Source organism: Astyanax mexicanus, chromosome 15 (genome assembly GCF_023375975.1).
Source record: "Astyanax mexicanus isolate ESR-SI-001 chromosome 15, AstMex3_surface, whole genome shotgun sequence".
In the NCBI taxonomy this organism is placed as follows: domain Eukaryota; kingdom Metazoa; phylum Chordata; class Actinopteri; order Characiformes; family Acestrorhamphidae; genus Astyanax; species Astyanax mexicanus.
In genome coordinates this window covers 36888268-36915226 of record NC_064422.1, presented here as the reverse complement: position 1 = coordinate 36915226, position 26959 = coordinate 36888268, and the positions used below count along the sequence as shown (strand labels likewise).

The following is a 26959-nucleotide window of genomic DNA, read 5'->3' as shown; positions in this document are numbered from 1 at the left end:
TGCCTCCATTCCATTCCATTAGGAGTCTTAATTCTTCAATCTATCCCTCTATCCTAATAGATGCATAGATCTAAGAGTTGAAGACAAGGGATGAAATGTGATTAGGCATTAAATACAGCCAACATATTTGTTCATGCTTTTTCAATTTTTAAATATATATTTTTTGTGTTTTTTAATTAAATTTTCATCAAAACAAGTTCAAAAGCTATAATTGAGATTATATTTGACAGGAGTAAATGGTTCAAAAGCCTTATTTCTCTATAAAACACAAAACTCTGCATTGTTCACAATTCTTATACTGACAACTGACTGCATCAAAGCAAGAGACTCACGCTGTCTTTTTGACATCCTTGTCTCACACACACACACACACACACACACACACACACACACACCACACACTCAAGTCAAAGCTCCGAGGCAAAGCTTGCTGTTTTTGTACTCAATCCATTAAATGTGTCACATAGGTTTGTCATTATTCGCTTCAGGTTTAATTTAGAACTGCTCCTTTCCTGATTCCTGTTTGCCTGTTTACCAGTTTCTACTCTGCGTACCAGATTAGACTTATTTTATACAGTCTTTTATACCAGTGGGTCCTATCTGTCTTAATTATTTCTAATTACATCAACTAAAAATTTGATTTTTAGATTTTTTTTAATACCTTTGATTTCAGAAGAATCAAGATGTCCCAATACTTTAATATACACTTTAATAGTGTACAGGGGTTGGACAATGAAACTGAAAGACCTGGTTTTAGACCACATCCCTTTCAGACAGCTTCCTCTTACATCCACAGTTAATCCTTTTGGATATGAATGGTCCTTCTTGGTGGTATGCTGACATTACTTTGTATTCCGTGGCTCTTGATACATCGCAAAGACTTGCTGTCTTGGTCACAGATGCACCAGCAAGACATGCACCAACAATTTGTCCTCTTTTGAACTCTGGTATTTCACCAATAATGTTGTGTGCATTGCAGTATTTTGAGCAAAACTGTGCTCTTACTGCTAATTGAACCTTCACACTCTGCTCTTACTGGTGCAATGTGCAATTAATGAAGAATGTCCACCGGCTGCTCCAATTTAGCCATAAAACCTCCCACACTAAAATGACAGGTGTTTCAGTTTCATTGTCCAACCCCGGAAAATTTAAAGTGGTACAATAGTACATGTAAAGGGCTGAATCAATGCTAATGTGCTAATGTTTTAAAATCAGGAAAACTGAGCAAGTGTCTTAGACATTGGCCAAATTGTAATTACTAGATGACTGGGTCAGAACATCTCCAAACAACAGGTCTGGTGGTGTGTTTCCTGTGGGCTGTGGTCAATACATCTAACAAATGTGTTCCCAGAATCGACTACAAGTCAACTGAACACAGGGTCTTGGGCAGCCAGTGTTCGATGTTACTAAAGGGAAGCGAAAGCTAGTTTATCTCATCTTATCTCTTCTATATAAAAATATATAAAAATATAATCTTTATACAGAAAAATGTAGATGGGCTAGCAACCAAAAACACTGTATGTTACACATGTTTCATAAAAAAATATAAAATATAAAAAAAATAACAGTTTTTGAGGGTCCTATTTTAGCGAGCACTGAGCACTGGTCAATTGTGCATCATCCAGCTGGATTTAGGGCATGTTGGTGTGTCTTTGGTATCATCAGGCTGCAAAAAATACACCTTGCACAGCTCAAAACACACAAAAGGCATGTATTAATTCTCCTAAATAATCATGGGTGTGTTTTGGGCATAACCTGAAATGTTTAATTCCCATTAAGAGCCAGGTGAGCTCTGACTTTGGCGCATTGGTATTTTAAGAGTGTGGCGCTTTGTGTGTCTCAGCAGAGGATAATGACCTAAGAATTTGCCATGTGAAGGTGCGGCAGCAGCTTATTTAAAGGAACAACAATGTTATTTTATTCTTTATTCTGTTTATTGTTGAGTTAAAAGCTGGATTTGGCATTGGGCAGCTGACTGTTGACTGTTTTCAGGGTTTTAATCAGTTAGTGGAATATCACCTGTATTTCCAGATGCCAAGCTAGAAATTTAAACACACCTCACTTCCAGACCACCATGATTATGAATGTAGATATACTGCTAAACTCTAACGCTACTTTAACAGTGCAGGCACAATGTGTGAAAATAGATTGTACAAGACTGTACTTGATGTACAATAGGGCCCTTACTGTTTCTACAATACTAAAAGTATTGAAATTACACACAGTGATATTAGTGAAACTGGTATAGGCAGATAACTGCTTAAAAAAAGTATTGATTTTCTAGATTTGGTGGCAAAATGATGAATAATTATTCCCATATAGGTATGGGAATAACCACAATTCCCATACCTATACCAGTGCATTCTTAGCAAAGATGTCTGAACAATAGTCTCACAGGCACTCAAGTATAGAGCTATAACATTTTAAAAATGGATTTTATTGCCATCCACCGCAATCTCTCTCTAGCTCTATAGGCTGACCCCTAAATACGTTTTAGTCTCGTCGTGACCAGAGTGGAAGTCGTTCAGTAATGACTACAATGGATGCGCCGTTCTGATGTCCCAACACTGCCCGGAAACCCGTCCTGCCTGAATTGTTTTGTCTCAGTATAAATTTTTCATTTAATATAAAAGCACAAAATGGACACAGAGAGCATATGGGCACGGAAACATATAGTGCAATCCTGTTGTTTTGTTTTAGTCTATCAGAGCTCCCTCCCATTGAATTATTTAGAAATGCTACAGTTGGCATTCTTCTCTGGAAATGTGGTTACTTACCACAATACAACGGTCCCAGATGAGCCCCCGTGTGCGGAGAACAAAGCTTTTAAAGTAATGCTGGAGACCACTCGCCCACCACATGCCTCAACAAAGAGGAAAACAGCTGAAGTGCTTTTTGATAACTCTGATCAGAAGTTTTCAAAACTCTTTCAAAGCTTTCTCTTTTTCTCTTTGCTAAAAGGGTGAGAAGTGGGTTCAGAAGTGGTCTACTGGAAAAGGATTTACAATACTTTAAATATAGTCTATAGTCTTCCAAATATACAGTAGGTGCACAGAAGACTCTTCAGAGGATGCCAGTTTAATTTCCCTAAATACTTATTTAGGGGATAGCTGTTTAAAGAAAAATTGGTTTTGTGTAGAGCTGATAAGGGGTCATTTATCCCACAATGTTTGTTGTTATACATTTAAAACCACACAGAACCATATACAGAAGTTTGTCCTTTAAAAACAGCTCTGGAAAAAAAAATAAGAGACCACTTAAAATTGATACATTTCTTTGATTTTACCAAGTTGGAAACTGCTGAATATAATCAAGAGAAAGATGGGTGATCACAAGCCATCAAACTAAGCTGAACTGCCTGAATTTTTGCACCAGGAGTAAAGGCATGAAGTTATCCAAAAGCAGTGTCTAAGACTGGTGGAGGAGAAGCATGACAAGATGCATGAAAACTGTGATTAAAAACCAGGGTTATTCCACCAAATATTGACTTCTAAACTTCTAAACTTAAAATAATTATGAATATGAGCTTGTTTTCCTTTCCATATCACTAGTAATGCACCAACACCAGGAGAGTGAGGACTAGCACATGCCTCCTCCGACACACTGCTGACGTAGCATTTCTAAGTAGCCATAAACATCACCTTGGGAGTGATGTAAGGAGAGATCACCATCTGCCCAACCAGAAAGAGCAAGGCCAATTGTGCTCTCTCAGGGCTCCAGCAGCTGATGCCAGCTCCAGCAGCTGCATGACCAGGATTGGAACCAGCGATTTCTCAACCATAGTGGTAGTGGCAGTGCCTAACTGGAGCTCCCCCCTCTGCAGCTTTTTATTTCAGCACACAAGAACAAAATTTCTCTGCTGTCAAGAACTAATAACACGGTACCTCTTTATCTTCATGTTTAAAAGAGAAATGAAGGAAAATAAAATACTTCTAAAGCCAAAAAATCCTTTTAACACTACGTTTTGTTCCAAGTCAGCTGGATGCACTTGTACTTTAGAAGATTTAAAGCACACGACTATTCTCAGGAGTATAGTTATCCATAGAAATATAACTTCCCCTCGCCAGGATTTGGAAAAGCACTGAATCTAAAAGTAAGGCATTCCCACAGGAATATAATAATTCACAGAGAGGAAAAAAAAAAAAAAAAAAAAAAAAACCTCTGATGAATTTGTGATCAATGAGGAACAGGCAGATGTTCAGGCATAAGATTTAAAGCTTCTCCCGGTGCATGAATGCTTATGAGCTGCAATAAGTCAACTTCAAGTTACAAATTACGAACCGAAAATCAACGGAAATCTTTCATTTGTGAATCAGAGGCGAAATATTGGAGTCAAAACATGCAATTAAAATTAAAATCGAGTCACATCTGTTTCTTCTAGTTTATTTATTATTTTTTTTATTTTTACACAGACAAACCCACTAATAAAATCTAATTAGACTAGAGGCTCATTTTACTTTTTTATTGGAAGTACTTTGTAGTACTTTTTTCATTCCCACATTATTTTATCACTATTACAATAATTTTACACTTATTACAATATATTACACTTAAAAAAAAGAAAGAAAGAAAGAAAGAAAACAATTATTATTATTATTATTTTTTTTGCTTTTAAAGAACCTCTGAGGCGGTTGGTATGGATGTTTTATATGCACTGATGCTGCTGCTGCTGCTGCTGCTGCTGTGTGAGCTGGTGTGCTTTAGAGTGAAACCTTCTGGAAATAGGATGAGCTGACAGTTAGAGTGACAGCTCTAAAAGATGAAGAAGCCATTGATAGAAAATGTCCCTCATCATCAGTGACATGGAAATGGTTTGCTTATTTTTAGTCAGACGGAAATTCATGGCTCTTGTAAAATCCCCATCATGTCCGAATTGTTTATGCAGTGTTACGCAATCCGCTGTAACACAACAATAGGCTCACGGGCATAATGAAGTGTCCAAAATGGTTCAATTACTTGACAAATTCTGTTTTTTTTTATAGTGAAATCTGATTATTTTCCATGTAGAGGCCACAGTGAATAGGCTATAGTTTCAGACACATCTTAAACTGCCTTAAAACTGTCCTTCATAGTTTAAAATAAGTATTAAATATATTTAGTTGCACCCTGCAGGAATTACTGATGCAACCCAGACAAGCTATCATAAAACACGGTCAACAGAGAATGTTACAGAGCAAACATATAATTTAGTTTCGGATGAACCTACACCTCAACCTAAACTTTACCTAAACCCTACTCTTAGCCTAAGTCTAACCTTAACCAGAACTTAAACATACTCAAACTTAAACCCTAACCTTAGTAGGGTGTGGAATTCTTACCATTTCTGGATCAGTCTCTGTTTATTAATTCCTTTTTTTTTCAGAACAGATAGAACACAGGAGAGCAGCAAACTTTGCTGATGCTGTTTTCTCAGTTCTTCTTCAAGTACATAGGTTGGGTTGTGTTCATCTGAACAGCAGAACTGTGCCAATGGATTATGGTCGCTCCCTGTGAATTGTAATGAATCGTAATATATGTACAAAAAGAGTATGTAAATATGTGTACTGTATGTCTGTTTTTGTTCAAGAGTTTCTTTAAAGGTGCTAATGTTGGACAGGGATTGAACAGTGAATCTGAAACACTTGTCATTTTAGTGTGGGAGGTTTCATGGCTAAACTGGAGCAGCCCGGTGGCCAATCTTCATTAGTTGCACATTATTGCACCAGTAAGAGCAGAGTGTGAAGGTTCAATTAGCAGGGTAAGAGCACAGTTTTGCTCAAAATATTGCAATGCACACAACATTATGGGTGACACACCAGAGTTTAAAAGAGGACAAACTGTTGGTGCATGTCTTGCTGGAGCATCTGTGACCAAGACAGCAAGTCTTTGTGATGCAACAAGAGCCACGGTATCCAGGGTAATGTCAGCATACCACCAAGAAGGACCAAACACATCCAACAGGATTAACTGTGGATGCTGTAAGAGGAAGCTGCCTGAAAGGGATGTTCGGGTGCTAACGCGGATTGTATCCAAAAAACATAAAATCACGGCTGCCCAAATCACGGCAGAATTCAATGTGCACCTCAACTCTCCTGTTTCCACCAGAACTGTCCGTCACCACAATAAATTATTGTGGTCTAAAAGCAGGTGTTTCAGTTTCACTGTCCAGACCCTGTAATTCATTCATAACAGTTAAAATGCCTTTGTTAAAAATATACCTTTTTTGCCAGGTATTCGATTGACTGGAAGAGTGATCTGGACAGCTTCTTTGATATTGACCCTGTGACGGGGACCATCTCCATCAGCGAGCTGCTGGACAGGGAGAGTATAGCCCAACACAACATCTCAGTTGTGGCGACCAAAGTTAGTAAGTACACCTCGACTCCCTTCCATTGCTTTTGTTTTTATAGACAGTAAATGCTATCTTTCTGATTTACTGTGCTTTCACCACAGCTGATAGTAAATCTGTTTGGTTTCAACATCATTTATGGTCAGCTATAAAAAATAATGACTCTTTTGAATGTGTTTTGTGGGTACACTGTCTTTCCTGTCATTTTGACCTCCTGCATTTAACAACCAACTTCCTTCCTTTATACACCCTTCAGCTGTTGGGTGATAAAGGGTTTAAACTCAATTTAAACACAATTTTAATGTTTGTAAAGTTTAACAAGGGATCTTCTTCTTAGTCTTCCTTGACTGCTATTAAATTGGTCAGTATCAATATAATGTGCCTAATGTGTCTACAGCTTAGTTGTTTAAAATGTATAAAAATATAAAAAACAATCAATTTTCCAAGATTTTTTTTTTTGTCTGAATTAAAACATTATTACAAATTTGTGCATCAGTTTTAATCATCATTTTAAACTACTGTTTCTGCAACTGATGTGGGGATGATTTCTTTAACAGTGTCTTTAAAAATATATATTTTTTAATTAAGTTTGCTATTTTCAATTAAAATTTCAATCTATGTAAATGTACCTAGAATTTCCTGTCCACCCTGACATCTTGGGATAATCAGACCCCTTTAAAAGTAAAGTAAAGTAACATTGAATATTACTGACTTCACAACCTTCATACAGTTTTATTGACAATTTCTGTTGTGGTAAAATAACTAATCATTATTAATAAAAATACATTATATAATTTTTTTTATCTTTTAAACAGACCAAGGTCAGCGTTAATCATTTAAAATAAGTGCAACTCTAGTTCAACCATGTTTCCAGTAAATGAGAATGCAAGTTTCTTTAAAATTGTCCTTCATAATTGGGAAAATATACTTTATGTGTAGTCTGTCTTAATATATGATAAGATAAGACAAAGTAAATTTAATCTCTCTGATTTATTGTCCTCTTAATACAGTTGCTACTAAATTTATGGTCAGCTATAAAAAAAAAATAATAATGACTCTAAAATATCAATCTATTTACACATATCAAAGAATTCCCTGTCCACCTCGTCATCTTGGGATAACCCGACCCCTTTAGGAAAGTAATTTTGGATATTAGTGACTTCACATCCTTCATATAGTTTTATTTACAAGGGACTGAAGACACTTGCTGAATGTTCTGCAATTTATAACATTAATTTACCCAAATATTTCTTAATTTGCTGACCGACCAAGGCCACCATTACTCATTTAAAATAACTGAAATTCTATGTTAACCATGTTTTTATTAAATGGGATAGCACTTTTCTATTAAATTTTCCTTCATTATTGGAAAAATATACTTTATATATAGTCTGTCATCTTAAAATATGAGTAAATGTAATCTTTTTGATTTACTGTGGTTTCAATACAGTTGCTAGTAAATCAGTTTGCTTTCAATTTTGCCTTCATTTATGGTCAGCTATAAAAAAAAAATAATGACTCTTTTGAATGTGTTTGGTTGGTGCGCTGTCTGCCTTGTCATTTTGACCTCCAGCATTTAACAACCAGCTTTTTTTCCTTTCTACTGTTCTACTATCCTTCAGCTGTTGGGTGATAAAGGGTTTATACTCTACAATTTAATTAGTCAAACACGTTCTCTTCTTGTTGGTCTTCTAAGACATTTTTTTCTTAAATTCTTAAAGTCTTCATGCTTTGCTGAGGTAAATCTAATGCTGACCACATTGTTGTAGTAAAATAACTAATAATCAGTAATTAAAATAAATACATTTATTGGTAACACTTTACAATATGGGTACATTAATGAACAGTACTTATGACAGAATGTCTCAACTAATTATTAAATATAAAACTAGTTAATACATTATAAATAATTACAAATGTTTAACTAATGTCCCAATTCTTCATTATTAACAACATTCATATGCATTAAAATAATATAGTGTTATCTAGTGTCAACTAATCATTAATTGAGACAATACCTAACCATTTAATAATGATTTTTTTACTGGTGTAAGTACTGTTAAGTGTTACCCACTTATCTTTGAATCAGAACAAGGTCATCATTAATCATTTAAAATAACAGCAACTCTAGTTCAACCATGTTTTAATTAAATGTGAATGCAATTTTCTCTAAAATTGTCCACATTACTGGAAAAATAAAATTTCTGTGTAGTCCGTCGTCTTAAAATATGATATTCTTTGCTGGACAAAAGACAAAGTAAATGTAATCTTTATGATTAAATGTGCTTTTAATACAGTTGCTAGTCAACTATAAAAAAATAATGACTTCTAAATGTGTTTGGTGGGTACGCTGCCTTTCTTATCATTTTGACCTCCAGCATTTAACAACCAGCTTTTTTCCTTTCTACTGTTCTACTATCCTTCAGCTGTTGGGTGATAAAGGGTTTATACTCTACAATTTAATTAGTCAAACACGGTCTCTTATTGTTGGTCTTCCCAGACTGCTATCAAACATTAATGCCAAACTAATTTTTAACACCTTGTTATGTAGTTAGAGACAGTGTTAATTCAGGGGAAGCAATCAACTACCAACTACTAAAGCATCATCTCTGTAATTGTGCTTATGTCAAGATGGCATGGGCCAAAAAGGGGTGCAAATTCACTGACATCTATTCATCAAACCCTCTAACAAGTCATGGAAGTCATTATCTTCCAGCGTCCGTGGTTCTCAATCAAAATTACAAATGCAGCGCTCTACATTCATTAGGATAGAATGGGGGAAGAGAGGTCATTAAAAGTTGAAGCTCTTATCACCATCGTAACAAGCATTACTAACTGTCTCTCAAGGTTGTGGTGCTGATATGCTAATCGCGATTTGCTAATTTGCCCGGCTGATGGGAGACTGCACGAGACAGGCCTGTAAAACTTTGCTTCTCTGCTGCGCTGGGAGTTGTCCAGTCAGTGTTGGAAGCTCACATATATTAATATGTAATTTTTTTTACTATCAGTATCTCGCACACAGTATTACATTCTGCTCAGGGGCGCCGAGAGAAATCCCACCGACTGAGTAAAACTGCAGAACATGTACGCTCGTCCTTGTAGATGTTCAAGCCTAATTAGTGAGTGTAGGGCGATTTTATTATTTTTATTTTATTTTATTAAAATATATAAACACAGTATTCTGGCAAACGCATATATATATATATATATATATATATATATATATATAGCGATTTAACAGATTTGGCTTGAGTACGAAAAGCATTTATACAGATTATTATTCTGGACAGTTTTTTTTTTATTGCAAACCTATATGTGCTCTGTATGTGCTCTTCTCTAAAATGTTTTTTACCCCTAAAAACTTTGTGCGTAAACTTTTCAAATATCCATCACTCATCATGAGGACATTACTGTTAAATTTAACGTATTAAAAGTTTTATATGCCATAAATTAGAGCCCTGCGAAACTCCACAAGACATTCTAAACTATAAACAGTTACCAAATAACGCAATATTTTCTGCACTGACCTTGGACCTGATTTAACACAGTGGATCAACACCAGCAGATGACATGTCTCTCCAAACCATCACTGATCATCAGTAAATTTTACATTTTATTTGTAAATGAAGGGAGCAGAGTCTGGAGGAAGAGCAGCGAGACACACAGTTTAAACTGCTTGAGGTCTAGTGTAAAGTTTCTACAATCAGTGATGGAGATGTGGATTTCATTTTCCAGCAGGACTTGGCACACTGCCCACACTCTCAAAAGTACCAATTTCCATTTGGTCTTATATAATATTCTAATTTTCTGAGACACTGATTTTTGGGTTTTCATTGACTATAAGCCATAATCATCTACAATAAAAGAAATAAACGGCTAAAATAGATCACTCTGTGTTTAATACATCTATATAATATATGAGTTTCACATTTCAAACTGTATTACTGAAATAAAGTAACTTTTCAATGATATTCCAATTTGTTAAGATGCACTAGTATTACTAGTTTCTGTCCCAATTTAATGCAAGTTTGTTGGATTACGTTTTTAAAGCTTTGCATTATTTACTGTCACATGCTTCTGTGAGACTATTGGCTGGTTGCAAATTATAAATCTGGGTACCACTTTAAAATAAGACTACCTTTATAAAGGGTTTATGAATGGTTTATAAAGGAGATTATTAATGGTTATTAATTAGGCTGCAAATACTCATTAATAAGCAGCTAATAAATAAATAACAACATGGAGTTAAAAACAATGGCAAAGTAGAGTGATTCCACACTCATTTCTACTGCCAAACCTCAGATCTTTCTAGATACTGATCGTACTTTGTGTTTTCCATCAATCAGCATTAAAATTGTCATATTATTATATTTGTATATATGTTTAACTATTTACTATAAATTTAATGACTCAGTTAAATTAAATGACTAAGCAAACAATGGATCTCTGTTGCCTTTTTAATTGATGTGTTGTAACTGCTTTTAAAGCTTTTAAGGCATTTACTGCCTAATCAATATTCATTAATAATCTAGTTTATGAACCATTTATAAACCATATACAAGGGTAGTCTTATTTTATTTATTTAAAGTGGTACCAAAATCTGATTATTGTCCAATTCATGTAAACTCATGCAGAGTACTAACAAAATCTGACTTCCTGCAGTTATCAGATTATTAAGTGCATAGATATGATAGACGAGAAATATTGATTAATTTTGCATATCAATCACTTCATCTCCAATTTCCTTGGAATGTTCTTTGATTTCCATTTTCTCAGCTTTCTTTCAGCTTCAAACTCTGATCAATAGTACTTCAGTCAAGGTGCTCTTTTATCCCAAAAATGGTGATCTTTTTTTTAATGATTCGCAAGTAGAGGCCAATTGTAAGTCAATTGTGAGCTCATTAGGGCAGTATCTTTCATCTCTGTAAACTTAGAGCTTTTATAAAGGCCAGGGGATGAATACTAATTTTATTTTGAGTCAGTCTGATTAAAAAAAAAATAAAGAAATTTGACACAGCGCAAAATCTAAAAGTCAAAGTGTGCTTCATAATCGGGATGATTCTGATGATTAAGGTTGCTTAATACTTACTATTTTACAGACCTAGGTGTGTTTGCTTTGTGAGTTTGTGGTATGTTTGGTCAAGTATGAAAGCTGTTTTTGAGCCTGGGAGCTATCCACAGTACCGATTTATGGTCCTGCTGAACTTACTTGTCTGGGGTTTGCTTCAAGCAGACTCTGGTGCAGAATACTGCAGGTGAGGAAGCTATCTGCTCCGGGTGCAGAGTGTAGGGTAGAGTGATTGGTTCAGTTAATAATGTGCCTGCTTCAACTTTATTAAAACTTCCACTTTACTTATCTGTTACATCAGTATATCCTAATAAACCCATACTTTGATAGAACTGAAGCGAGAGTACTGTAATAAGCTCATTTTTGTGGAGTGACTGCAGGTACTGACAGATGATAAATGCTCATCTCTTGCCTCGGACTGCATAGATAAGATGGCTGCTGGTTTGGAGGTGATCCTGCACAATGAAACAAAGCACAATTTGTGCAACCCAAAAGTAATAGTCCTTAGTGCTCGAGTGTTTGGGGACAAGTGTGAAAAGTGTGAAAAAAATGCAAACAGAGCTTTAAAAGATGCATAAAGAGTCTAAAAATACAGTTGTTCCTGGCTAAAATAACTGAATACAGTTAAGGACACAGCAGCTATGGCATATACAGCTCTGGAAAAAAAAAGAAATCACTTCAGTTTCTGAATCAGTTTCTCTGATTTTACTATTTATAGGTTTATGTTTGAGTAAAATAAAAAAATTCCAAATAAAAATATTGTCATTTACAGCATTTATTTGCAGAAAATGAAAATGGCTGAAATGACAAAAAAGAGGCAGAGCCTTCAGACCTCGAATAATGAAAAGATAGCAAGTTCATATTCATAAAGTTTTAAGAGTTCAGAAATCAATATTTTAATCCCAGTTTCATGCATCATGGCATGTTCTCCTCCACCAGTCTTACACACTGGCCTCCATCTTTCAGTACTTGCTATTAGAGTGTGACTTATCATATCATATTCAGTTTGAAAGCATATATCTATATAGTCTATTTTGTATTCAATTTGCTATTAGCCCTGATGCTTTAGGAATACTTTTGGTTTGATAGTTTGATGGCTTGTGATCATCCACCTTCCTCTTGATTATATTCCAGAGGTTTTTAATTTGGTAAATTTGGTCTCTTATTTTTTTTCCAGAGCTGTATTTAATTTAAAGAAATTAGCATGCTATATGCTATTGTCACACAAGACCAGACAGTGGGATCCAAACGCAGGTTTATTAATAATAGTCACAAAAATAACCAGGCAAACAAATCAGGCAAGGGAAATCCAAAAATCGAAGTCAAAAAACGGAACAAGATCAGTATAACCAGAATTCACACAATATAACAAGGGTCAATCGTGACAGCTATACAACATTTGAGTGGCATCACTCTGTGTTAGAGTTCTTTATGATTGTTTGGACAGATTGACAGGATGAAGAATGTTCACATGTGTCACAAGCAATGTTTAGCTTCCACAAAGTGATCAAGGGGTGAAGAAAGAGATTTTAAACATTCATATAATGTTACATCTCCTATTTTCTCTCCCTGTCTCTATCTCTTGTTCTCTCTCGCTCATATTTAAAATTCCAGGCCAGGTGCAGCTCCAGATGTTGCAAGATTCCTGGATATGAAATCTGGAATAATAATGCTGAGGGTAGCATATGAGCAGATGAGTCAGCACTGCTCTGTAAAATATTGTACTTGTTGCTGGTAATGAGAAGTGAGGACTGGTGACCTTGTTTCTGTTAGTGCTGCAGACGCATGCTGCTAACAGAAGAGAGTCAGACGGTCAGCTTTAGTTTTTATTCACTTCTTTAATGTAGATGATCTGTAATAGAACACAATTACCATCTAATTAAAAACTGGCCTCCATCTTTCAGTACTTGCTATTAGAGTGTGACTTATCATATCATATTCAGTTTGAAAGCATATATCTATATAGTCTATTTTGTATTCAATTTGCTATTAGCCCTGATGCTTTAGGAATACTTTTGGTTTGATAGTTTAAGTCTGCAGTTTATATGCTTGTAGTAAATATTCTGAACTTTAAATTGTGCTTGATTGTTTTGGAAAAATGTCATTATTTGTATAACAAATCATTTATTTGAGTTGAACCTGTGGGGTATGTCATGATAATTACATTATTGATTGACCATATAATATATAGGTCTGACATCAATCTTTTACTTTTTTTTGTATTGTATTTTTGTCCCCCCCCCCCTAAAATTGTGTTTGTTTTAGCAACCATTAATCTGTATTTATTTATTTTTATTTAAGTTATTATTAGTTAGCTATTTCAATTCCAATGTCTTATAAGCATTAATAACAATTTAAAAAACTCTTTGCTATGAAAGGACTGTGCATAATGCATCATTAAGCTAATTTATTTTGATTAGATTAACACATCAGATTAGGCATATCAATGACAATCCTTACAGTTTTTATCACACTTATCATACTGTGACATGCCTGACATAAAAACTGTTGTACCATATTACATTTAACACTTTGTTTCAATAGTGCTTTCTTGAAAGTAATAATATGTTTTTTTTAAGCATTTTATTACATAGCCAAGTGTACAGTTATTGCAAAAATATCTTAAAATATTGTTATATTACTTTAGTGCCATAGAGTCCAGTCTACCCTACTTCCTACAGTATATTCAATTTATCTGCACACTGTAACATGTGATAAAAGTTGTATTTGACCTCTGATGTACTTTGATACCTTACTCCAATTCTTTCACAGTGAATAAGAGCAAAGCTGCACAGACAGCAGCATGAGTATTTCTCTGCAGACTCTTGTGCCATCTAGTGGATACAGTTTTATATCAAGCTCAATCCCAAAGACAAGGAACCAAAAAAATTGTCTATTTTAAATATACATTTTAAGAAACACTTAATTAACCAATTTATAAATTCTTAATTACAACTACTACCTACAGTATTTTCTAGTTGAGGCATGCCATCAGAATTTGATGATTTGTTATGGAGTTCTGGGCTGCCCATATTTTTTGGCCGACTTTTCACTTCTACTCCTCACATTTTCACACAATTATCTGCACTTTCTACTCCACTTTCTACATTTTAAAAATAGCCTTGTTTTCATTCTGGCTCGTCATTATTTTTTTTAAATGATGCACTATACACTGTAAACCCTAATAACTTTAGTTTAATCAAATCATTTGAGGTAATTCATTTCATGGAGTTGAACAAATGTTCACCTTTAAGTTTAACAGACAAACCACAAGTACTTGACACTCTAAATGTGGTGTACCTAAAACTTAACTTTAGGTAAAAGTAACTATTGCACAACTAGTCTCGTTTAAGTTTCTTTTTGCAATAAAAGTGGCACCACTAAAAAAAGCAAATAAAAAATGAATTCAAAGTCAAATTAACATGGCTCTTAACAGGATACAGTAGATAACATCTTAACATTCTTAACATGGCATGTTAAGGCATGGCACTACTTCTGTGTATGAACCTTTATCTTATAATTTTATTTTGAATTTTTCCCATTTTCTCCCCAATTTTGCACAGTTAATTACCAAACCCACTCATTAGGACTCCCCCTACCACTAGTAATGCCCCAACACACCAGGAGCATGAAGACTAACACAAGCCTCCTCTCATACATGTGAAGTCAGCCACTGCTTCTTTCTGAACTGCTGCTGATGCAGCATTACCAAGTAGCATCACAGCGCACTCGGAGGAAAGCGCAGCGGCTAGGTTTAGATACACCAGCTCACAGATGCCCTGTGCTGCAGACATCGTCTTTTAGTGATGCTGTTTTTGCTCCCTCTGAGCGCCGGCAGCTTGATGGCAAAGCTGCATGAGCCATTGGACCATTCGGCAGGTATATGAATCTTTATAAATGTTGCCCATATTAGTATACATGTTTTAGCAATTATTATTCTTCCTGGTAACTTTTAACTTCCTTTCAAATACAGTAGCATTGCAATCTGACACTTTCCTCTGGGTGCAACTATTTGTTGACAATGAGTCTAAATCAAAAGCTGTTGAAAGCAGCTCATAATATATACGAATATATAAGAGCTGAACATCATGTTCAGCTCTTATCATTTTTGTCATTCTTGTCATTTCTTCTTCTTCATTTTCTATTTGAAAACATTGTCAGAAGACAGTCATACACTCCAAACAGAAGTATACCTGATCTGAGCATCTGTCAGTCCATAATAACTTTTCTTCTTCAAAACATATTTATCAACTTCTTTACTTCATTTCTGCCTTGAAGGGAAAAAAAAATAAGAAAGAAAAGCGAGGCATTAGAGAATGATGATCTGTCTAAAACATCTGACAAACTGGTGACAAACTGCAACAATAACCTTTTCTCTTGACAGCACTTGTCTGGATCTCAGACTGCTGGCTCTGCGCTGCACTCCAAAGCCTGACATTCAGCTCCACACCAGACGCCTCAGCCATATTCCGGCTCGGTCTGGAGACACAGCCGTCATTTTGGGCGGCAGCCTTATCTTTTCCAACAGCTGCTAGTTGAATCACTACCAGCTGTGTTATCGCATTTATAATGGCTAATTTCAGACCCAATAGGAAACCTGGAATGGTCCAAATCATAAGCCTTAACACACTTCCCCATTTACACTGCTAAATGTCAAATGTTAGGCAGTCATAATGTTAAGGATGTGCTTAAACGATTCAGTCATTCAGGCTCATATTTTTTTAATAGATAACCACAAAAATTACTTGATCTGACAATATAAGATACCACACCACTCATCAGGGCATGGAGTGGAATGAGAGGTACAGAAGATTGTACTTGATATCATGAAGAACACAATAACTAGCCTTAAATACCATTGAGAAATACAGTTGTGAAATGTGTAGGGAATACAGATTCTGTCACTATTGTCAAATTGGAAGGATGAGAGGATGGATGTAACTGCTGATAATATAAATGTAATAAAATGAAACAAGTTAGACAAAAACAAACCCTGGAAAAGCAAAAAACAAGCAAGTTAAAAAAAAGGCAAGAGCAAATACTAGACATAAGTAAAAAAACAATAATCTTGGGATAAAAAAAAAAAAAAAAAACAAACACACAAAAGACTCCATAAGGAACATTGAAACAAAGGGGATTATATACACAAGGAGGGTGAGGAACACCTGGGCCAGGAAACGATGGGGCGGGGTTACAAACAAGACACAAGGTGACAACACTAATGGCTAGGGTGGGGTTAGGAACACATGGGGGAGGGGCAAAGCAGACTGAAAAGCAGGACAGAAACAGAAGAAACAAAAAAAGATCACACACAAGACATACAATATCATACAATATATACAGTATATACAATATCTTACAATATAAAGTAGTTAGTGTACAGCTTGCATAACAGTGTAAATTTGCTGTGCCCTCAAAATAACTCAAGACATAGCCATTAATGTCTAAACTGCTGGTAACAGTTGATGCTGATGCTGATGCTACCACCACCATGCCTGACTATAGACAAGGAACCGTTTTTTTTTTTGGTACTCCTCTTCAGGGTGCGGCCACAGGTTGCTGGACACCATCTGAGCCAAACAAGTTTATCTTGATCTAGTCAGACAACAACAAAGACTCTGTGGGCTTTCTTGTGCATCAGCTTTAGAAGAGGCCTCCTACTAGGACAGTGGCTTGCAGATAGAGTGGATGCAGTATGCAGAAGTCTAGTTTTATGGTCTGAGCACCTCAGGCTGACCTCCCACTTCTTCAAGCTCTGCAGCAATACCGGCAGCACTCATACTCATACACTCTGTTTTTTTAAAGCCAACTTTTGCACTCAACATCTTGGGTCGACCCTGGTGAGGCCTTTTCTAAGTAAAATCTGTCCTGGAAAACTGATATATGACCTTGTTCACTACGTGGTATCTCAGTTTTAAGGTGTTAGCAAACGTCTTGTAGCCTAGGCAGTCTGTGTGCAGAGTACTCACGTTTGTTGCCAGCGCTTTAGACATTTATGGCTATGTGTCAAGTTATTTAAAAAATTCTAATAACATATTTACAAATTACAAATTTAGTGGTGTACTCCCTTTTGTGAGAAACTGGATATGTGTATAGTATGTATAGGATATATAACCTTTGTATGTATGACTTTATGCTAGATGCTAGAACATAGCTGTGAGGATTTATTTGCATTCGGCTCTAACAGCATTGGGTAGGTCAGGTCATACTAGCGGATATGAATGGATCTCTGTGAATCTAGAGAACATAGATCCGCTGATCCACACTCCAATTCTAGGGGCTTTATAGTCTATTTATAGTATAGATGATGACTGCCATTAGACATGGTGACCCTAGGCTGCCCCAGTCTATCTTTACTGCTTTTATATGGAGCTGCATTATGTGCACACAGACTGAATGTCAATAAGTAGCATGCATTTATGGGCACTTTTGGAAATAAAAAGTAGTTTTTATAGTAAAGTATATAGTTTTTCTTTGATTTTACCAATTTAAAAACCTGTGGAATATAATCAAGAGGAAGATGGATGATGACAAGCCATCAAACCAGAATTTCCCCTCGGGGAACAATAAAGTATCTATCTATCTGTCTGTCTGTCTGTCTGTCTGTCTGCCTGTCTGTCTGTCTGTCTATCTGCCTATCCATCCATCCATCCATCCATACATCCATCCATCCATCCAGCTATCCAAGCTGAACAACTTAAATTTTTGCACCAGTGGCATAAAAATATCCAAAAGCAGTGTGTAAGACTGGTGGAGGAGAACATGCCAAGATGCATGAAAACTGTGATTAAAAAAACAGGGTTATTCCACCAAATATTGACTTCTAAACTCATAAACCTTTATAATTATAAACTTTTTCTCATTTTCTGCACATAAATGCACTATATATTTATTTTTTTTATTTTTTTTTTCTATAAACTACGGACGTTAATTTTTTTTATTAGTAAAAAGACAAGTATTATGACATTGTTATATTCCTGTTCCATCACCTGTCTTCTGTATTCCAGGCTGGGGTGACCGTAAAATCTGGTTATAGCAGCAAAACCGTTAAAGTACATAACACACACACACACACACACAACCCTACACACATATACACCTCTATCATGGCAGGAAGATTGCTTTTCTACCTCAAGGTCACCTAAAGGTCTCGGTTGTATATAGGACCCCAGGGGGGCAAGCATAGATCCCTTCCCTCCTCTAAGCTCGTCCTTTAGCCACCCCCAGCTCATATCACACATACAATCCATACAAGTTCATTCTGCACTGATGCCCCACACACTGCACGCAGTCACACCTGATACAACATCACAGAGATGAGTAATAAAAACCCACAAGATACTCGTATTGCATCTCTGTCAGGGTCAGTTTAACCTCGGCTGCCATGATGCCATGAAACCATCTGGGTGGCATTTCAATCCTAATTTGGACGAGCAAAAATAGAATCAAGAATTCAATCTTTCATTTCACATTACTAATTAATCTTTACTGACAATGTGTCCATATACAGTGAAAACCCATATGTTGTTTGAACAAGTCTGTTTTACATAAAATTGGAGGTTTCTAAACAATACTCAACTATTTTGAATTAGTTGAACATTTGTGGGCACAAATACATTTAAACTGAGATCTTTGAGTTAAACCAACTTATAATAACTGAGTTTACTCTGTTGTCATTAACAGCTTCTTTTCCATTGGCTTCTGTCACAATCTATTTGCATACTGGGTAATGATTCTCCCTGGGCTACCTTAGAAATAAATCAACTTCCCCTTTAGTTGTAATAACTTGATGTTTTAATTCATGCTAACTCAAGTTTTCACTCCCCATTACTTAAAATATTTTAAGTAAATTCAGCTTATTCGGGCTTGCAGTGTAGGATGTCCTACTCCCAGACATCACCCCAGACAACTTTTTTGTTAAATCTCTAATAGATACTAATAGCTGCTACTGGGTCCAAGTTCAGTTGCTCACTCATTTTATTACTAAATAATAATGATATAAACCTTATTTGAGTAAAACAAGCCAGTTTGCTTTAATTTAATGGCTTAATTCTGCAGCAATTCAACCATATTATCCTTTGAGTGTAGATTACAAATTAAACCGAGCAGAATTACAACACATCACTCTACACAGACCTACACTGTAAACCCATACGTTTTTTGAACTCAAATTATTTAAATCTGTTTTACATAAAATTGGATATTATTAAACAATACTCAACTATTTTTGAATTAGTTGAACTTTTGTGGGCACATAAACATTCAAACTGAGATCTTTTAGTTAAATCAACTTATAATAACTGAGTTTACTCTGTTGCCATTAACATTAACTTTTCCATTGGCTTCTGTCACAATATATTTGCATACTGGGTGTGTCCAACAGTTTCTGACTAACACTCACCATCAGTGTGTAGTGATTCCCCCTGGGCTACCTTAGAAATAAACCCCTAAAAGTTCCCCTTTAGTTGTAATAACTTGATGTTTTAATTAATGCTAACTCAAGTTTTCATTTCCCATTACTTACCTTTTTTAAGGCAACCGGTTTCCTCAAATTTTTAAAGTAAATTCAACTAAAAAATTTTAGCAAACTGGCTGCCTTAAAAAAAGTTATCTTAAAGTATAACAAAAATAAAAAAGTTAAATCAACTTCCCCTTTAGTTGTAATAACTTGATGTTCTAAGTTATGCTAACTTAAGTTTTCATTCCCCATTACTTAACTTTTTTAAGGCCACCGGTTTGCTCAAATGTTTTAAGTAAATTCAACTTATCCGGGCTTACAGAACACTGTGCAAGAAGAGTATGTTAATCATTTGGAATTTAATGTTTTTCTGCATGCGTTTGTCATAAAATTTCAAAAGTCAATCAGTTCTTTATTGAACACATTCATTTAAACCTTGGCAGCGGAAAAAAAGTAAATGAACCCTTGGAATTAATAACCAGACCGAGACCAGCTAGTGGAGAACTCTGAAGTAGTTCGCTTGTGGTGAGAACATGATCTGGTCTCAATCTCACATAGCTATGAAATATACTTATTTTTATTTGAGCTAAACTGCTGATAAGGTGCAGTTTAATCTGATATATTAGTCAGATAACACTAATTTCCACAGCTACTGTATAACAAAAAAATGCAGTCTCTGCTGCTCCATGCTGTTTCCACGTACGATATGTGCAGCGTTCACTGCTTGCAGCCTGCAACTACATGTACACGTAGTACATCTGTGCTGCACATCCTACTGAAAACACTGTATTTGAAAGTGCAGCAGCACATATTCAGTGCACAGATATATGCGCTGGAACACAGAATCTTCTCACTATATTTACTTCCTTGCTCTCTCGCCAGACAGCTCTGACCAATCAGAAGGCATGTTGGTATGTTTAAGTACGTCCTTGTGTGAAACCAAACCAAACAGAGGGAGAAAACGCTCCAAATAAACTCATCAACTAATTCGGACCAACTGGTGTGAAAGCGCCCTTTAATGCAATAATAAATAATCATTTTCAGAGTCAAATTTAGTGTATGTAACTACTGCAGAATCCTTTAATCCTTTATTTACAGTCAGGTTTAAACTCTGCAATAAATACTCTGTGCATGTAGTCAGATGTATTACATTGACCATATCAAAGTGTGTGTGCACACTGATAATCAAACTAAAGACACTCTATGAACGTGGAATAAATGTGTTTTATGATTTTCCTTTTTTGAAATCTGACTCTGATTCTAATCCCTTTCATCCGAACCTGATTTCTCTGTATGATTAATGTTGAACAAGGCTTTAGATGTTTCTCTGTGATGAGCTGGCAGATACTCAGTGAAGGAGATGAATGAGATGAATGTCTTTTCTCAGTACGGCCACATGGTGCCAGTATTACACTGGCAATGTCTCCCAAATTCACTGCTGGACCCAACCCCAGGTCTGCGGATCTACCGCACTGCAGAGTGTGGCTTCAGCCTAATCTATGAACCAGACTGCTGTGCTGTTCTGAGTTTAGCTCAGAATTCTGATCAAGAGCTCATAGAGATGATTTAACCCCTTCAGACACACAGAGAGAGGGACTAATAGTGTGTATCAATGAGATAGTTGTGGATTTTGTTGTTTTTTGTTATAGTGAAATAGCTTTGCTATTAAACTCTGATTTAATAATGAATCTGATTATCTGTGGAAGATAGATTTAAGAAGTTTAAAGCTAAAGCTGGAATGATAGAGCTAAAACTGTGTTCTTTTCTCTTTCTCTCTGTAGATAATCCAGTGCTGACCAGCAGAGTGTCCGTCACCGTCCACATCCTGGACGTTAACGAGTTTCCACCAGAGCTCGCAATACCATATGAGACCTACGTGTGTGAAAGTGCCAGAGTGGGACAGGTGAGTGTGTATCAGCGCATGAGTCATTCTCTTCTTCATAATCACACACTGAATCTTATTTTCACACAACAGAGAACAGAGTGAGAGAGAATGGCAAATATTAGGAAGTACAGAAACAGAGAGAGGCAAACATTAACATTTATCATTTATTTTACTTTAATCCTGGATATATGGAAATATTTGGAGTGCATTATTATTAGCATCAAGACATTTTGGATCATTGACTTGAATTGTTCGACTGTGTTTTTTAATATCTCACTTAGGGGTGTGCATTATTATATTGTATGTAACAATACAATATATATTTTTTTATTTTCTTGCAGTGTATAATGTATTTTTAAATATTTTTTAAGTGTTTTGTCATATCACCAAGAGTATCGTTATCGCGAAAATACCATGAAATATCGTGATATTATTTTAGGGCCAAATTGCCCAACCCTAATAGGGTGAAATAATAAAAAAAAGAGAAAGAGAAAGGGACAGAACGGGCATAGAGACACACATAGAGAGGGAGATTTACAGTAAATATTACTCTTAACTTTTTAACTTTTTCCCGTTTATTAAATATGTATGAGATCAGTTAGCCCCACCTCTAAATTTGGTCTGTGAGATCATCAATTCGTAATCTGATCACGATGTATCTTTGGGGGTGTTTATACCAGTTTTTTCATGTGGACAAGTACAATCTGAATGTGATCAGATCACTAAAATGTGATAAGACCAGCTGTGAAAAGACCCAAAGAGTGACCAAGGCAAAGAAAGAGAGAGAAATAAAGTGAAAAGAGAGAGAAAAGAAGAGAGAGAGGGAGATAGAGAAGGGGCTATGAGAACTAGCTTTTGAGAGTTGAGAACTCTAGAGAAAGAGAACGGAAGATGGTGAAAATAAAGAAAGAAAGAAAGAAAGACCAGAAAAGGAAATAGGTACAAAAACATTAAGTGTGAGTCATAAAGAGGGAAATAAATAATAAAAGTGAGCTAAGAAACGAATAAAATGAAAGGGAGTCAGTAAGATAAAAATAGAGAAAATAGAGAAAAGCAAAGAAAGATTGAAAAACAATAAAAGAAAAAGTGTTAGACAAAATAAGGAGTGTGAGTCATAGAGAGAGAATGAGAGAGAGTGAGAGAGATAGATAGATAAAATTAAAAAGAGGTAGATAACCAATAAGAGTGAGAGAAAAAGACAGGAAAAGACAAAAAGAGAAGAGAAAGAAAAAGAGAAAGAAAGCAAGATAGCGAGCTAGACAAGGATGGAAGATAAAAAATAAAGAGAAAGTGAGAGAGAGAACCAGAAGAAGAGAGATAAATAGATAGAAATAATAAGAGAGAGAGAGAGAGAGAGAGAGAGAGAGAGAGAGACAGGGGTACAAAAACAACAAGTGTGAGTCATGAAGAGGGAAATAAACAATAAGAGTGAGCTGAGAAACAGAGAAAATAAAAGGGAGACTTGGAATAAAAATAGAGAAAACAGAGAAAAACTAAGAAAGAAGGAAAAACCATACATGGAAAAGTGTTAAAAAACAATCAGTGTGAATCATAGAGATAGAAAGAAATAGAACTAACATAATAGAGAGAAATAAAAAGAGAGAGAGAACCAATGAGAGTAACATAGAGAGTCAGAAAAGGAGAGAAAGATCAAGGGAGAGAGAGAGAGAGAGAGAGAGAGAGAGAGAGAGAGAGAGAGAGAGAGAGAGAGAGAACCAGAGGAAGAGAGGGAGAGAAATGCATGTTTGCATGTCAGAATCCAATTCTGGACTAATGAGGCATTTAAGATGATGTATAACACTCCACACCCCAGCACACTCATTAAAGCAGCAGCAGCAGCAGCAGTGCAGCTGAGGCTGTACGTGTGTGTGTGAGCGGTAGACTGAGTGAAGGAGTGAAGTAGTGGAGGTGTGAGTGATAAACCTAAAGGCCTCATCTTACAGCTCTCAGTCCATTCGTGCAGTGCTGTCTGCTCCTGCTTTATCAGCAGATAAGCTACAGAGGAAACTACACATTTAAACTAATCACCTTCCATTACAACCATTTAGCAGCAATGAATCTCTCACTTCTGCTGCCCAATAAATCACCTGCAAACTAATGTATCTGGAGAAAAGAGTAATATCTGATCATGTAATCCCACAAACATCATATGGTCAATGTACAGAGACAAATGTAGAGATAAAATGTTAAAATGTATGCTTTGACTACTTTCATTGTTTTATATATATATATATATATATATACATCAAACATCATGGAATAACAGTACGCAACTGTAACAAACATAAAGATTTCCCTTAGGAAATGTCTTGGAAAGCCAAACACCTGTATAAGTTGTGAGGAGATATCTGTTATCTGATTGAGCTAAAACACTGGCCATTGTGCTCATGGCAAGGCGACGTGACACAATCATTATTTAAGCAAGGCCTGATAGTGGGTGCCAGGTGGAATGTTAACTTTCTATTTCTGAAAGTTAACATTCCTAGATCCACCGTGTCACTTGTGTACTATAAAAAATGTAATAGAAGACATCGATCATGATGTCGTGATGGGAGGCATCTGGCTAGAATTATCCATGAACATAGAACATGCAACTCTGATGGAAGAAAAGTCATGGGACAAGTCATGGGACACAATTATTATTATTATTATTATTATTATTATTATTAGTAGTAGTAGTAGTAGTAGTAGTAGTAGTAGTAGGAGTTTGAATTTATCTCAGGTTTATATGCAGATTATCTCATATAATCTTTAATCTATAATCTATAATCTAACACATGTTAGTTGCAGTAGAAGTGGACTTTGTACTACATCTCTTTGAAGAAATTCAGGGAATCCATATGTAGTCTTTTAGTGCCCTCTGGTGGAGGACAGAACTCAGACATTATTTTATTTAATTATTTACATTTATTTATCTTTATATATGTAAATTGATTTTAATTTGGGAACAAGTAATGTTGCAATCAAACATAATCAAACCACCAAAATCTACTATTTGTTTTTCTTTGTTATTCTTTTTTTTCTTTAAAAAACCTTAATAACTATACTAATATTACTCATGATTTTAGAAGAAAAACGGTAACACTTTCTATGAATGTCATTTCTAAAAGACTCTCTAAACATACTCGTAACACGTTATAACGCATTCGTAAGGCATTATAAACGTGGCCATACATATTTATAAAAATGTATAATTCATCATATCCATGTTTATTATGCATCATGAACTGTGATTATAATGCATTAATAGCTGTGTTTATAACATGTTATACGTCAATACCAAGAAACTCAGTCACGGCTTGCAGACTGTATTATGACTAAAAAAGCTTCCAACTTATAAACACACCCTCAATAATCCTATAAATATATTTTTAACCACTCATAAAGTATTCTTGTCTTGAATATAATATTAGTTATAGTCAATTATAATGTATTATAACAGGTCTTTGTGCACTCTAAGTAAAGTGCCAGACTTTCATTGTAGGACTAGATTATTAATAATAGATATAAACTATTTTAACACATATATTATAAGCAGAGCTTATAATGTATTATGATCACAGTTCATAATGCTTAATAAACATGGCTATAATGGGTTATGTATTTGTATAAATATTTATAGCCATGTTTATAATGCCTTATGAAAGCATTATAATATGTCATGAATGTGGTTATAGTGTCTAATAAAGATGACATTCATAGAAAGTGTTACCATATAATGTAATACACTTTGCTTACAAGTCTAAAAGCATCCATGTGAAACAATACAGGAATCAGAAACAGGGCTAATGTATCACTGTATAAAAATAAACTGTGCCATGATTCTGATTTTTACTGTCTTTTTGCAAGAAATCATTAGCTACTCTTTCTTTAAAATGAGTTATTATTTACTAGTTTCTCAACCCTCTATGAATTATATATTTTTTTGGAGGAAATACATAATTTTTTTAAATGCTTGGGAGTCTCTTGGGAGATATATCAAAACGGATCATTTAAATCAAATGTTGTAGTGATTTTACAGCAAGAATATGTGAAGAATATAAACTGCCAAATATACTTCTTCACATGTTCTTGCCCACATACACTTTTTATTATTATTATTATTATTATTATTATTATTATTATTATTATTATTATTATTATTATTATTATTTATTCAGTATTATATGTCATTGTATCGGATGTGCATATGTCTTGCAGCATTATATAATAAATAGATAAATAAATAAATAGATAAATAAATAAATAAGGTACAGTATGTTATGGGGTACTAACCAAAAAATGGTTTGTTGCCTGTGGGGAAACAGTGTTCCATAGAGGGTTAAAAAATATATAATAATAACTTTCAATAGTAAAGAAAATGAAAAAGGTTGATTTAAGGTTATTCCTTGAAAGGCCTCTATTAATTACAGCGTGATCTTATTACTGGTGCAAGTTTAGTAAAGTAAGCAATAAAAATGTTAGTGTGTATTGTGCGTGTGTGTGTGTATTATGTGTGTGTGTGTATGTTTACATGCACACTTGTACCAGCGCAGACCAGAGACTGTAAAAAAAGATGCAGACGCAGCGTCATTCATTCGCAGCGTCATTCATTCAATGAAAATGAAGCCAAAATCTTCCGCCATGTTGGTGATTCTGACACCCGATTCTGCGCAGTAGAGACCAGAGGAGGGAGAAAGACTGTGGAGAGACAGCCTACTCATTTAAATAGCCCCGCCCCCGAGGGCTGCCTCACGGTCACAGGCTGCAGAGCGGAGCTGACGGTCTGTTATTGCTTTACAATAACCACACCTTTTTTGAATAGAGCTGAATAACGTTTTAAAAAACGAATTCTGTGGGGATATAAACATTTGACAATATAAGCAGAGGTTACACTACACATTTAAATAAAGGAGGTAGAATTATAGTTTATTAGAAAAAAACGTGATTGAAAGTTGTCTGTTTTGCCATTGAAACCTATGGGGATGGGTGGGGTTACACAGCTTTCTGAAACCGAACAGCAGGGGGCGCCCGACCTGTGGTGGCTTCACTTTTGAGAGACGATGCTCTGTCCAGCTATACACAGTCTGTGGCGCAGACAGAAAGCACATGATTTAAATCCAGCTCTTTAGTTCCTCTCAGGATTCTCTCTCTGAGCTGTTTGAGGGAGGGATTATCTGTGTTTGGGTTTCTAAGTATCTGACAGGTTTTCAAAGAGGGATTAGCTGGAGCTGTTTGCTG

The 26959-nt window shown here is 35.4% G+C and overlaps 1 protein-coding gene across 1 annotated transcript in view; it reads left to right on the top strand.

Moving 5' to 3' along the window:
- LOC103025909 (cadherin-12) overlaps window positions 1-26959 on the top strand; it is a 292081-nt gene that overhangs the window by 250766 nt on the left and 14356 nt on the right. The window contains exons 8-9 of the mRNA XM_007250137.4: window positions 6210-6346; window positions 21636-21757. Of these exons, the coding sequence (XP_007250199.2) occupies window positions 6210-6346; window positions 21636-21757 (259 nt within the window). The remainder of the gene's footprint in view (window positions 1-6209; window positions 6347-21635; window positions 21758-26959) is intronic.